Source organism: Chinchilla lanigera, unplaced genomic scaffold (assembly GCF_000276665.1).
Source record: "Chinchilla lanigera isolate Chin_1 unplaced genomic scaffold, ChiLan1.0 scaffold00009, whole genome shotgun sequence".
Taxonomy (NCBI): domain Eukaryota; kingdom Metazoa; phylum Chordata; class Mammalia; order Rodentia; family Chinchillidae; genus Chinchilla; species Chinchilla lanigera.
Window position 1 is genome coordinate 7,557,552 of NW_004955410.1, and position 14,864 is coordinate 7,572,415.

Consider the following 14,864-nt stretch of genomic DNA (forward strand, 5'->3'; position numbering starts at 1 on the left):
GAGTTCGGTTCCCGGTACCGGAGAAAAACCAAAAAAAAAAAAAAAAAAAAAAAAAAAACAAAACAAAAAAACAAAAAAACACAGTGGCCAGGTGCAGTGATGTGCACCTGTGGTCCCGTGAGTCCAGGAGTTCAAGGCCAGACTAGGCAACATAGTGAGACCTCAGTAAGACAAACTCCCAAAAATAAAACTAATTCCACCACAAAGTAACAAAAAAAGTCTCAGACATTTTCATTTTTCCAACACAAAAGACTGCAATAAACCATTCTATTTATTTTATAGTTCATTCCAAGTAACTCTAATCACACATTTTTTTTATTGGCAAGCATCATTTCAGAACTTCAGTAAATTATAATAAAAAGACTGAAAATTTAGCTTTAAGGAAATTCAGGAAGAATGGTGAGTGACTTTTATGCACTACTGTCAGCATTCAATTTAAGGTTTTAAAATTATATATTAAACAAATTACCAATATCTGTGCCTTCCACAGGATTTTCTGCTATCTGATCCTTCTCGTCACTTACAGGAAGTGGAGATTCGATACAAGTCTCTGGGAGACCTGCTGCTGGATGATCTAAAATGCAAAACAGAGCCCTTAATTAAGCACCATCCTTTGTAGATCACAGAACACTAATTGTTTTAATGGGGCAATGATGACAAACAGCAAGTTTTAGCTGCATGTGGTGGTACACACCTGTAATCCCAGTACCCTGGGAGGCTGAGAGAGGAGGATTTCAAATTTGAGCCCAGATAGGCAACTTAGTCACTTAGGGAGGCCCTATCTCAAAATAAAAAATAAAAAAGGCCTGGGATACAAAGGCCCTGCTTTAATCCCCATTAACACACACATACACACAGAGCAAATTTTGCTGCATGATCATCATAATTTTATTTATTTATTTGAGTCAAGGTCTTGCTATGTACTTCAGGCTGGTCTTGAACTCACGGTGATCCTCCTGCCTCAATCTTCCAAGTGCTAGGACTACAGGTGTGTGCCACCATACTCAGCCTGTAATTTTAGAAGCCCGGATAAATAGAAGTACAAGGGCAGCAGGCACAGGAAATTGTTAGGTTCTCCAGAGGTACCTACAAATCTACAGTGAGCACTTCTGCAATGAGAAGATTCTCAGGTGCTCCTACTTCATAAATCTAGATCTTGGCATAGTATATTTCCTTAAAGTAGCGATGTTCTAAGCTAATAATTGCAGCTGAAATGTTCTTATATGGAAACCAATGGCAAGCAGATTTGTCATGAATTAATGTACTTTTGCCCCCAAAAGTAGTGATTCTTTTTGAGTCTTATGGTTTTGAAATACTTGATTCATGTACTTAATTATCAATGCATAAGACTGGTAACAAAAGAAATTAACTTATCATGACTCATTTATTCTTTTACAACCTTTACCATTCCCCCGCTGCCTCCGTGAGGAACCTTTCTGGAAACTAGGAATAGTAAGTTAAACATCAGATGGCTCCCACTCTCAAGACGCTTACAGTCTACAGAGGACTACAAGATGTAAAAGCCACTTGTTCTGATCGAGGTCGTGAAAACACCAAACAACAGCAAGAGCAAAAGCCAAGGGCCAAAACAAAAAAGCCGAGGACAACATTAAGCCCTGTGGGCTGTGCACTGCCTGCCCCTGGAGAAGTAGGAGAGACAGACACACCTATTAATTATTAGAAAGGTGTGATAAGTCTTTCATAACATTATGCAGAGTGAAGTAGGGATGGAGAGGAGAGGCATGTAGATGAAACCAGTGGAAGTGAGGTGCTTAGGGCCACTTTTAAGAAGGAAAGATGATTAGTCTTAAGGCCTCCATCTTGTGAGTAAAGGTCATCCGCGAGTTATCGGGAGGGAAATGGCAAGGTTAGGAGCTAGAGCGGTAGTGGTGAACCTACAGCACGCATGCCGCAGCGCGCTGTCTGTACAGTGGCAGCTCTAAAACGCTCACCAGCCCTGAGCCAGGGCACGTAGGAGAGCGGCGGCGCTGAGGGCTGAGAGCACAGCATGACCCACACGTGCAGGTGCAGTCTATAAAGCTTAAGGACGCTCTCAGCAGCGCTCGGGAATCCTGAGGGATGAGTAAGATGCACGGGAGTTAGAAGCAATAAAATCGAGGACAACTGGAGTGTGACTAGAGCGAAATATACTACTTAGGTTTCACAGAGAAAAAAGAAAAATCAGGCGTGGACAGACTGTAAGAAAATTTAAAAAATAATCAAAGAATCCAACAGCAGTAGTAATAAGAGCAATGGTACCAGTCAACTACCTAGCCTGTGGCAGACCAGTTTCACACTTTATATATACATGTGTTTGGTTTCAATAAACTTGCACAGCAATCATCTAAGGTGGGCACTATCATTATTTCTATCTCACAGACGAGAAAACTGAAGCTCAGAAAGATGAGGTGACTTGCCGAAAACCACACAGTAAAAAGTAGCAAAACCAGATTACAATCTAGGTAACAATGGCCCAAAAGCTTTTGTTCTTTTTTTTATCAAACAGTGCCTCAGGAAAGAGGTTTATGAGATGGGGCAGAACCATCAGGCCAAGGTCAAGGGTGAAATCACGAACAAGCTGAAGCAGACTGGAGACAAGAAGCACTGAAGGGTCAGGCAGCGCTGGCAGACCTCGCGGAGCTTCTGATGGTGAACAGCCCACTGCGGCACGCGTGGCACAGCGCTGCCGCCACCGGAACAGGCTAACATGCTGGCTGAGTGGCTTGCATAGTCACTGATTCTGACGATTAAAATACAGCAAACGTCTAACATAAAATGTATTTCCCATTAACCTGTAACTAGGGGTAATGATAATAAATGTTCCCATGACTGTTCAGATCAATAATCTTTGCTGGAAGTCTACAGCCAAAAAGAAAAAATTATCTAGTAACTTACCACATTTTTCACTTGCAGGGGTTATCAAGCCCTATAAGGAGATATTAAACAGCTATTACAGCCCATTCACGTCATGTGCAAGCCTCAGCTTAGCTATCCCAAAAAGTCAAGGTCTAGCAACATTTTCAATGTCAAAGGGAGGCAAAACAAGGGTGTCTGCAACCAGGCTTAACATTTTTAAATTACACTGGTTTTTACTACGAGTACAAGTTTCTTGATAAAAACTGCAACAGCAGGAGCTACCACACAAAGGAAGATACAGCTGCATTTCGTCCAATTATGGCATCATTGATTAATAGGCATCACTAGTGTGATTCATTGTATTTTATAATGCCAACCAAAATGGATCACATTTTTTATTTCAGAGATATTATATGATGAAGAAAAATATTTAATTACCAAAACATTTCCTGAAAAATCTAAAAAGAAAAACCTACAGTGGCCAGGAGTTATCCTGAGAGGGAAAAGAACCCAGAATAACACGGTGACCCCTCCTCGCCCAGTAGTTATGTCCTTAGCTCCAAAAGTGGAACAGAGTATAAGTCACACATTTCAAAAGCAATCTCAGAAAACAATACTCATGACATTCTTATAAAGGTACGCTGTCCCTTTCAGAAATTTCTCTCTTACATTTTATACAGCATGAATGCGTATCAACAATTATGAACTATATTTAATGGTCCTAAGATGTTTTAATCACAAACAACTGTAAAATGAACTAGCAAGCATAAACACATTAAGCTATAGATGCTCCAATCTGAAAGGACTCACTTCATACTGTCTTTGTTCAGACTGTTCCTGACTGTGAAGTTCACGCCATTCAGATCCTATAGATACATCTGAGAAAAATAAAATCTTGTAATTAAAGTTATACCTTTAATTCTTAAAATTTCTTTGCATTAAAGTACATACAAAACAGGCTTAACATGTTAAGCCTTATACAATTAAATGTTAAGCCTTATATAATTTTAGAAACTATCACTTGCATAAAATGTAGTTTCCATTCATTCAAGAACATCTGAGTTGCCTTCTTTAAAACTGAACTAAATTCGTTTGACATCAGCCTTATGTAACCTATAGATAATGTGACACACTTGGACAACTGAAGTATTCTGTTTTCAACATCCTTGAACTCAGTTAAAATTAATAATACATTGGTAATGCGCCCTGTTAGACTGTGAGCATCTCCAGTGAACATGAGACACTATAAATATATTCAGCCTGTTTCTCACTCTTTGTTAGGAGAGGAATGAACAGAAATACGTTATTCATGCTTTGAAAGATGAGCACTTGTTTTCAGTATCACTAGGTAACTCCACTGGTCCTAAATGTCTCTGCATTGACACCAATGACAGGCTGACCCACAACCCAGATTAAATGTTAACTTATAGCAAAAAGTGAAGCAATGAAAGCTCTCACAAATGTTACTGCTAAAGAATGAAAAGATATCAACTACAATATATATATTTATAATTGCATGACAATGAACTCCATTATCTAATATTGTTACTACCAATCTCAGGAAGCAAAATCAAAAACAATTTTAAAATGTTTTTCAAATAAACAAAAAAGCATTGACTATTAATTCCAATGTTTCCGAATTTACTGCTATATTAAAATCAGCCATGTGTTCCAGTTTATTTTATTTTTTTTTTTTGGTACTGGGAATCGAACTCATGAACTCAGGCTTACCAGGCAAGCGCTTACGCTGCTGAGCTATATATCCCCGGCCCCCAGAGTTTATTATTATAATATAAAGTAAATGCAAAAACAGAAAAGACACTCACTGTGTTCACTTGCTAGTACAAAAGATTCAGGAGTTCTTTCAGGTAGGGGAGGAGGTGAATCTTCACTAACATCAGTATCTGAATTAAATACAGAAAATTCAAACACGTTAGTAAAAATTAACATATGCCATCTAAGCAAAACCAGAAAGCTTTCTAAATATTGTGGAAGTCCCCATCCCAATATCTAAGACTTCACTGAGAGGATCTCGCAAGTCCCTGCACTGCCAGACGGGCCAGGCTTCCCAGGCAGAGAGGAGCACTACCCAGCTTGCCGCTGGCTGCTTAATCCTTGGCGCTTTCTGCCATACAAGGTGCCCCTGCCTGTTTGCTAAAGAACTCCAAACGTTTCAGACAGCTATGTGTTTCGGTCATGTTTTAGACATCAACAACTGCGGTGATGTGAGGTACTGGCTGTTGTTCTAACGTCCATAAAAGTGTAGCTACCAAGCTCTTCAATGCCTGTGAACGGGGCAGATGACTGGGTTCTCAGAATACTGATTAAAGTCGTATAAAGGTTTTCACCAGTAGAAGCAAAGCTAGCTAGCTCTTGAGAAATACAATCCATCAAGTAAACCGCACTGGTTGGCCTAATATACAACAGGGCAGACGACAGTCTTTGATCTTTGAGTTTTCACCACAGATAAAGAAAGCCACCACGGCCACCTGATCCTCTGCACAGACTCTCGGGCACGGAGGATGGGGCAAAGGGAAGGAGAGGTGAAGAGCCTGGATATTCTGTCTGGGCCTGCTCCACTGTTCCCTTATAATACAATGGGCAAGTTGGCGAGACCATGTCTCAGAAGCACAGGGCAAAGGCCCTAGGTTCAACCCCAGTACCACAGCTGAGCCTGGGGGCACACACCTGTGACCACTGCGCTGGAAGGCTGAGGCAGGAGGACTGTCAGTGTGAGGCCAGCCTGGACTATACAGCAAGTTCAAGGCTGGCCTGGACTATAAGGCGAGACGCTGTCTCAAACACAACACAACACACAACCTGACCTTCATACTCTGTTAATTCACCACATCTGATAAGCTACACAATAAAAATAAATAGGAAATCAAGTAAGTTTCCAACAAGCACAGGTGGGTCTGGTGCTCCTGTCCTTCCTACCCACGAAAACACAGACCAGCCCACAGTTCAATTCCGGATTCGAAAACGAAGGGTAACAAACTGTTCAGTGATGTAGTAATTTATAAAGTAAGCTACAGGAGAAATGATAAGCAGCAAATAAAAATGGGACTATCTGTTAGGTTGCAGCAATGATCATCACACAGGAAAATCTTCAGGTAGCACCAAAACAACAGCTAGTGGGACGCTGGAAGGAGAGCAAATGCACATTTACTGCTCTTGGCTTTGAGACACACACCTGCAAGAACGGAACCGTGCCGAGTGCTTCAGCCCTGTGTGTGTCTCAGCCTGCACTGTGAGCACCTCCGTCGTCACAGCACTGGTCGTATGGCAGTGACTCCCGGTGAACTTACTGTATCACTGTTAGGGTTTGTGTCTAGATTCCCCTCTAAGCCTCATGGAGTGAGGAGCAGGCTTCTACACTCTGTGACTGATTCATGGTCCACTGCTGGGATTATGGGTGTGAATGCGGCACCCAGCAGCCTGCATACAATATAAGGGAGGGAAAGAAGCTCTCTCTTTCCTCTCCATTTTGCTCTTGTTGCTTTTGCTGTCTTCTGCTGCCATGAACTGTTGCCCTCTGCCAAGCCACCCTGCCTTGGAGCCAGCTGTTTATAGACTGAAACCTCACAAACTGTGAGCTAAATAAACCTTTCCTTCCTTAATTCTGGGAGTTGGGTATTCCTCAGCAACAGGAGAAAAGTAACCAACACACATACACCTTCCTGTCCTAGGAAAAATGTTCCAAATTAAAATCTATCTACATATTTTTTTGTATAGTTCTAACTTGGTAGTGACAGCTCCCTCTCAAATTGAGGGAAGAGATTAAAAACAGGTATATATTTATTAAGAGAGCCATTATTTTCTACAGATCCTTCAAGTACATTAAGACATAAGACAACTGGGAGCAGTGGTGTACACTTATAATCCTAGTGCTCTGGGAGGCTGAAGCAGGAAGATCCCCAACTTGAGCCCAGCCTGGGCAATTTATTTACTTTTTTAAAAGCAGCAGCCACGTTTGAGAAAGTAAAGTGAAAGAGTATGAGAGATTCTGGCTCTGTGGAGCAAGCTTCGGAGAGTGAAAGGAGAAAAGCAATGAAGGACACCCTGGAGAAAGCAGAGCCCGCTACCGTGGCAAAAGCCATGGCAGCCAAGCCTGGGTGATTCAGCGAGACCCTGTCTCAAAATCAAAAACGGGCTGGGGATACAGCTCAGTGCAAAGGCCCAGGATTCAATCCTCAGTACCAGGATGGACAGACAGACAGGTAGAGAAATCTACTCTGTGAAATATATCCTCAAAACACACAAACACAGCATGCGTAGGCAATACACCATAGTACAGGAAGTAATATACAGTGGTACCCCGGTTCATGAATGCCTTTGTTTGTGAACAATCTGGTGCGCAAACAGAAGCATTCAGCAAAATTTTGTTTTTCTTTGAGAACCCTGCAAACACAACCCCGGCCGTTTTTCCTGCATAATCACGAACATGGCTATCTTTTCCAGAGTCATGGGATGAATTCACTGTTAAAGTGAGCAACCACCAGTAATCCATGCAGGAGCAGTCATGCTTCCATGCCTCCTCTCCACAGTCTGGCCCAAGAAGGCAGACACGAGCATTCATAGCATACTGAGAGGAACAAAGGACCAATAATGCCCCCTAGAAACTGAGTCCATGTATTACCTTGGAACGCCAAGACGTCTTAGAGAAGTGAATTAAAAGACAGCTTTGATAACAAAGTATGCATACACTCCACTTGCTACTGAATGAATTAAACTGCCCATATTCTGAGTACTTTCCAATATTGCTCTTGGGCTGAACTTTAGGTACAAAGCAACTCTATTTGCGAGCATTTTTGAAGAAGGTTCTTACAATAGGAATCTTTCAGTTAAGGAAACAGAAAAAAGGACAACTTGATGCTTTGTGAGAAATATAAGTGAAATTCAATGGTCAACCAAGCCATTCTACGTACAGTACTTGTGTCACTGTTACTTTAATTTTTTCATTTTTATTTTTTTTGGTGCTGGGAATCAAACTCAGGACCTGGCACTTGCCAGGCAGGCACTTGTGCCACTGAGCTATATCCCCAGGCCCCACTGTTATTTTAAGCAATTCTATTTTCCCTAAGTTATTTCTAAGCATTCAGTCAGATAAAGTTTTGACCAACACAAAACATATAGGGAAAAAGGCAAAGAAATTTTCTTGTCCCGGCACTCTGGGCGGGTGAGGCAGGAGGACTGCTAGTTCCGGAACAGTTTAGGCAACTCAGGGAAACTCTGTTTCAAAGAAAAAAATTTTTTAAATGGGGAGTAGGGATTGGCTTCAATCCCCAGGGAAAGAAGGGAGGTAGGAAAACAGGGAGGTAGGGAGCGAGGAAAGAAAAAAGGAAATTTGTTAGCTACAACCACTGAAGTGTTTTGGAAAAACAGAACCCCTAAAACAATGTGATCCAATTAAGGTAACAATAAGTAATATCTTATGTGAAACAATTAGTATCTTATTTTTGAAACTATGAAAAGAACCTTCTCCAGCATGGTGCGGCACGGCACGGCATGAGGCAGCGGCCATGGGCAGGACGCGCGGCCGCTGCTCACTCATTACCTCCGTCAGCACCGGGGCGCAGCGCTCCCCCGGCACCGTGCCTGGCGATGGACATGGGCAGCACCTTCCTGGTGGAAACGCTCTCAGTGCTGGTGGCAGCAGAGACTGTGGCACTTGCTGTTGAAATGCTAGTTTTAGTCTTGGTCCCAGCACCATCAGAGTTCCTGTCATCGGAGTCCGAGTCATCAGAATGAAGAGGGTTCATGAAACTCAAGGGTGCTCGGAAGTGAGGCGACCCGTTGGGCTGCTGCTTGGGATCCCGGGCTTCGCCCGGCGTGGCGGGGCTGGGGGTTGAGCTCACAGTTTTCAGGGCTGGACAGTGGCTAGCTGGGGAAGTGTCCTCAGAGGTGTTGGGGACAGGGGCGGCGTTCTCGGGGCCATGGAACGACCACGCCGCGTGTCCCTTCCTGTCCAGGGCCAGGTGGTCTGGCCTCGGGGGCGTGTGTGCGTGCGGCCGGGCCTCCTCTGGCAGAGGCGAGGGAGCATCACCCAGTGGCGGGGCGCCACAGTCCGCACAGGAATTCGGAGAGGACGCATCAGCCTTTGCATCCCCTGCACTTAGCTCCGGAGACTTAGAGCCTTTATCAGCTGTACAAGGCGGAGCAGATTTGATTTTAATTGCATGTCCCCTGTTCAAGAGTGTGTTCCCATCAAAACTTTTTGGTCCCTCTTGGAGAGGCACCTTCTTAATTTCAAAACTTAAATTTCGTTCCAATTTTTTATCTATCTGTTCAACAGGTGATTCAGTTTTCCCTGGCAGGTCTGCTGATTTATTGTAGTTCCTGTTGAGGTCTGCTGAATGCTGCTCTGATGACACCACGTGCAACACCGGCTTCGGGTGGTACCTGTCGTTGTCCTGCCACACGGTGGTGACGGTGGGGAAAGCTGACGGTGGAGAGGGCGTGAGGATGGGCGGCACAGGGTGGGGCTCTGGAGGCTGCAGTATTTCTTCCTTAGCATCTCCTTCCACAAGGCAACTGAAAAGTATCAGCAGAGAACACCTGAGAAAGCTGTCCTCCTCAGAACAAGCTGACAGATGACAATAACGTAACTATGGTATTTAAAGCCATTAAAGGGTATAATTTAAAAACAGAATTTGTCAGATGGAGAAAATTTAACATTTACTAAGGTAATGCACGTTGTTCGCTCACTACGCAAGACATCCAGTGAAAAATTCAGTGGGACTCTCCCCTATCCTCCTCCCCAGCTCCTGAGACTTGCCCCGCATTTGCAGTGGTGATGCTGGATGCTGCCTTCCCACTAGGCAGTATCCTCGCCCCCTTCCAACACTGTCCTACAGCAGGCTCTCACCACAGGCCCCACCGAGACCCCGGACGCAGTGGTCTCTTTCCCCCTGTGCAGTCAGATTCCCTCGGACAGCTTCACTCCCTGCGGATCATCAGTACCTCGCTCCTGCAGAGCTGCACAGCTCCCTCTAGCAAGACTGACCACCCACGGAGCTGTCACCAGCACAGAGCCCGAGGCCTCACTGCTCCCTGCTCCCCTGTGGTCGCCTGATGCACAGAGGTGCACCTCACACTCCTCTCAGGCCGGCCCAGCTGCTTGTGCTCCCACTCTCAACAACTCCACACAGAAGGCAAGCTTCTTGGGAAATGGTATTTCAAAGCTACTGACTCTCACTGAGCTGCCTAGACTGGCTTTGAGCTTGTGCTCCTCTGGCCTCAGCCCCCTAGTAGCAGGGATTAAAGACGCATGACACCATGCTGGGATTAAAGGTACTGATTTTTTTTTTTAAGCAAGTATAGAATTGAAAGTCAGAAATTACTGTCCTGTAAGATCTTAAAATTCTGGCTCTTACTCATCTATAAATCATAATTGTGGAACCCTCCAACTCTCCTGGAACTTTTGGGTTCTTTTTATTGTCAATGTTCTAATCTCTTTATCCTTTAAAAATATATTGTAGTACAATTTTTTTTCCTATCTATTATTTCGAGAACTTGGTGCATTGTTTCTAGTTGAAAATTCATGTTATTTCTAGAAATCTTTATTTGCTGATTTTTTCTCTAGTCCCGATCTACTGATTCTCTCATTTTTTTAACCTTTTCTCATCCAATTTTCTATCACCTTCTTTAGATATTTCCAATTTTGCTCAGTTTTTCAAATTTATGCTGGTATACTTTCAATGCTTGAGTTTCTTGTTTATTACCATCTGGATCTTATCTCATGGCCACGGTATTTCCTAATGACTGAGAAAACTAGACAGTTGTTTCCCTCCCGTCTTTTCCCTACACTCTACATTTCCTCCCATTTGTTCACGTTAGAGGCTTCTGTCAAAAGGATGGCTTGCTGTTTTAGGGGAGGATACTGACTAGACCCAGGGCGTCTGCACTGACCTGTACGCCCTGCCCTTTCAATTCTGAGACGGGTCTTGCGCAGTTTCTACATGGCCTAGCCTGAGCTAGGACCTGTGACCCTCCTCCCCCAGCCTTCCAGAGTGCTGGGATCCTAGGTGTGTGCCAGGTGCTCCTATTCACCTTGAAGAATGGATGTTTATGACCGGAAAGAGTGTAAGTCTTGAGGGGAGGGCGATGGGAGTGGCTGTCTCGCTATGTGGGGACTGAGTATGACTCGTGCAGTGGCACTGATGGGCCACAGCTACCGCATCTGCAGGCTTCTTCCTTTGGGCTGGTGAGCTGCTGAGAAGGACGAGGCAGCGGTATGACCTCTATGACAAGTGGTTACCAGGATCCTAAAAGCCAAGTCAGAGGTGGGATCAAGGCAGCGAGGGACCCCACCACTGCACGCACAGGTTCCTGCTTTCAGTCAGGCACCACCTGGAGCCAGGCCTACGGGCTCTGGGCTCTCTGGCTGCACAGCAAAGCCCCTCACAGTGCTGCCCACCCAGGTGTGTAAAGGCACCACCCGCCTACACAACCTGGGAGGAGGAATGCGGTGTCTAACCTGCCTCCTAAGAACCTCACACACTCCGTACTCTGAGTCCCATCCTAAACCCCAGCCTGCTGAGAGACCGCCAACTTCTGAGCCTTTCGGGGGTTCTTTGAAAAGAACGGTCTTGCTCCTCAGTGGCTTCCCTCACCTATAAGAAAGCAAGTCTGAGTTTTTCTAGTCTGTTACATCTGTTTGCATTAGCTAATAGGCCTTTTACTCTTCAAATGTGCTATTATTTCCCCAATTTTCCATGTTTGTCACATTTATATATTTTATTTCCTTTGCTATCATTTAGGGAGCTGAGGGAGAGACCACAGTTAAATGTGTTATTTAACCAATAGTATTAAGGCTCTAAGAAGCAGTTATCTGTGCATGATGTTGATAGGGACGTAGTAAATATGCTCTTGGCTATTCAAGTTTGGCTGAGTTACACTAATAGACCCCCCCCCAGACATGTATCTGTAAGGTTTGTTGAAATACAGTGTAAGATGCTTATACAGTATTTTACGTGCACAAAAATTACAAGCCCAGACACACACACAGAGTTGCAATGATTTTCCCGTGTAGTACCCCACATTCATTTTGAAACTAAATTTCCTGAAGCAAAAGATAGGCAAAAAAGCTGAGTGTGGTGGTACACATCTATGATCCCAGCCTCCGGAGCTGAAGCAGGAGGACTGCTAATGGAGGGTCTTAAAAAAAAAAATAAATAAAAATATCCCAAACCAAACAGTACTAAAACTGACAAGAAGATACTACAGTATGACTTGTGTAATTCTCATCCTAAATATTCTTCTCAATTTTATCTGTTCTGGCATTTTTCACTTCTCTCAAACAAAATATTTGGGTCTTATCACATACTGGGTATTCTTCTTAACATCCCAAGAAACAAAAAAACAATAAACACAACATTCAGGCCTCTAAGCAGTATAGAAAGACACTGAAAAACAAGGCGAGAAAGGCACGCCAAAGTCATACTGTGAAAGCCTAGATCTCATGCTACATGTCTGGACTTGACAATAGATCTTCACATACCTTTTTCTACCTGCAGAGGATCTTTGGTAAGCCTATTACTGGTTTACTCATTATAAGAAAATAGAAATTATTTAGAGTAGCTAAAATTTTAACATGTACAAAACTTAGTCAAATGAAGGGTGTGTCATGGGGCCCTGGTACATACAGTACACCTGACATTCTACCCAAACAAAACACCAATGTTACTTTGTATTTCAGTAACTCATCAATTGCCATACATATGCTACATCCTAAGCAAAAGAACAATGGCTATGAAAGTAATTTTGGAATATGCGACTTTATTATTACAATTAATAGTAAAAATACAAGCACTCTCTCAAAGAAAATGTTTGAAGACATACCTGCGGGTCCGCGGGGGTTTTGGAGGAGGAGAATCTTGCTTTTCAGCATCTGCCAAGCTGACCATATTTTCAGTGGTAATTTCATTCTGCCAAGGGGGAAAAATGCTTCACTAAAAGGAGAAAAATAACTCTCTGTCCTCATGTTTCAACTAAATTATTTCTGGCTTTTAAAATTTTAAAACAATGCCAATTTTGTCAAATAACAAAACTTGTCCTATATTCTGGCTCTGGATTTTAGCATGAAGGACCAAACTTCCAACAACAGAAATCTGTATCCAAACACAGCCCATTACCAATTACTGATATCAACTGTGTACCTCAGCCCATTTCAAATGCTACTCAAAAAATACAGACTGCCAAAGGAAACACATATCAAAGACAGCTTATTTTCGGGAATCACTATTACCAGGGGGGTGGTGGTTACACTACTGTGACTCCCCACTGCTACCTGTACTTTAATGTTTACTTTTTAACTTGGTACTTGTAAAACAGGTCCTAGTATCGTTGTAAACATCCCTCGCGCTCCCTATGTCATCATGGGGAATGCTGCACCCTATAGGGAACAGTTCTTATATTGCTAATTACAGAGACCCCCAAAAGCAGCCCATCCTGGGACAGCCACGGTTCTTGTGGGTCCCAGGACCAAGGACATCCTTACCACTGATGACCCAACTATAAGAATCTTGAAGAATTAAGAGTTCTGATGAGAGGAGCTCCGAAATGCTTATAAAAGGCTTCCTTAAGTTACTTCGTTCTTAGGAAGTCCTTCAGTTGCCTACCTAGGCTACTTTATTTCAGGATCAGGAGACAGCGAGGTTTTCACCCTTACTTACATCCTAGCTAATTTTTAAAAGCTGTGTGCATATACTATCAATAAGGAACTTTGAAGTTGTTTTGTTTGTATCACAAGGCATTTCTTACTAGTCACAAAATACTTAAGATACCAACTACTTGGGAGGCTGAAGCAGGAGGACTGAAGTCCAGTAGTCTGTGAGGCCAGTCTAGGCAGTATGGCAAGACCTTGTCTCAAAATAAAACAAAGAACAACCATTTCTACTATGCCTGTCATGGCAGCTTCTTTATCTTTAGATTACTTCAAGTATTTCCCACTAAAAAAAAGGATCACAACTTCCCAGAAACGTTCAGAGTACCCTGCCACTGATGGAAGAAGACTGATACCACTACCCGACCAGAATAGTGTGTCCTTTTGTACTGGGGAGGCAGAAAGGCATCAGGGATTGAATCTTGGGCCTTTGCACCAAGCTACATTTAAGTTGCTTTTTAAACTTTTGAGACAGGGTCTCACTAAGTTGCTAAATTGCTTGGGCTGGGATTGAACTTGTGACGTTCCTGCCACAGCCTTCTCTAGTTCTGGGACCATATGCTTGCAGAGACTGGCAAAATTGGACTTCTTAAAAGCCCTGTTAGATGGGGCGTAGTAGCACATGCCTGTTATCTCAACTACTGAGGATGCCAAGGCAGGTGGGTCCCAAGTCCAGGTCACTGTTATGGCTGATTGACTGCGTCAACTTGTGAAGTTAAGAGAAGCTTAACTAAGTCAGCTTAGCCACTCTAGGTCTCCTGGAGCGTGTAAGGGGAAAATGAGGAAGGATGGATCACTTCTGTTCTTCAGAGGCGCTCCAGTCTATGCCCTCAGCTTGGACGTGGTCTCCTGGCTTCTAGTGCAGACGCCTTCGGCTTCCGGCGTACACTACTCAGCCTTCCATTGCAGACCCCTCAGCCTCTAGATACGGACTTGCACAGACGCTGCAGTGAGCTGCAGATCTTGGGGCACCTTTGGTCTCCAGTGGGCAGATACCCTCGGCATGCTTCCTCATCCAACTCTGTGGCTGACCATCATAAGTGGGTCTTGTAATTTCTTCTACATTTGTCTATCTTGTGTTGTATCTGTTTCTCTAGTAAAACCCTGACTGATGCAGCCACCCTGGGTAACTGAGTTAGAACCTATCTCAAAATAAAAACAAGCTAGGAATGTAGCTCAGTGCTCACTGCATCCAAAACAACGCAGTAACATTAAAATATGGTACCATTTTAGTACCATTAAAAAAAAAAAAAACAAAAAAAACCCTGCCAAGTTACCCAAGCTGGGCTCAAACTTGCAGTCATCCTGCCTCAGCCTCATAGACTCCTGGGATTCCAAGTGT

General features: G+C 43.5%; 1 protein-coding gene across 1 annotated transcript in view; it reads right to left on the reverse strand.

Moving 5' to 3' along the window:
* Ptpn12 (protein tyrosine phosphatase, non-receptor type 12) overlaps nucleotides 1-14,864 on the reverse strand; it is a 42,888-nt gene that overhangs the window by 1,269 nt on the left and 26,755 nt on the right. Inside the window, exons 11-16 of the mRNA XM_005377213.2 lie at nucleotides 12,700-12,785; nucleotides 8,414-9,390; nucleotides 4,683-4,760; nucleotides 3,667-3,734; nucleotides 2,896-2,926; nucleotides 470-574 (exon numbers count right to left, since the gene is read on the reverse strand). Of these exons, the coding sequence (XP_005377270.1) occupies nucleotides 470-574; nucleotides 2,896-2,926; nucleotides 3,667-3,734; nucleotides 4,683-4,760; nucleotides 8,414-9,390; nucleotides 12,700-12,785 (1,345 nt within the window). The remainder of the gene's footprint in view (nucleotides 1-469; nucleotides 575-2,895; nucleotides 2,927-3,666; nucleotides 3,735-4,682; nucleotides 4,761-8,413; nucleotides 9,391-12,699; nucleotides 12,786-14,864) is intronic.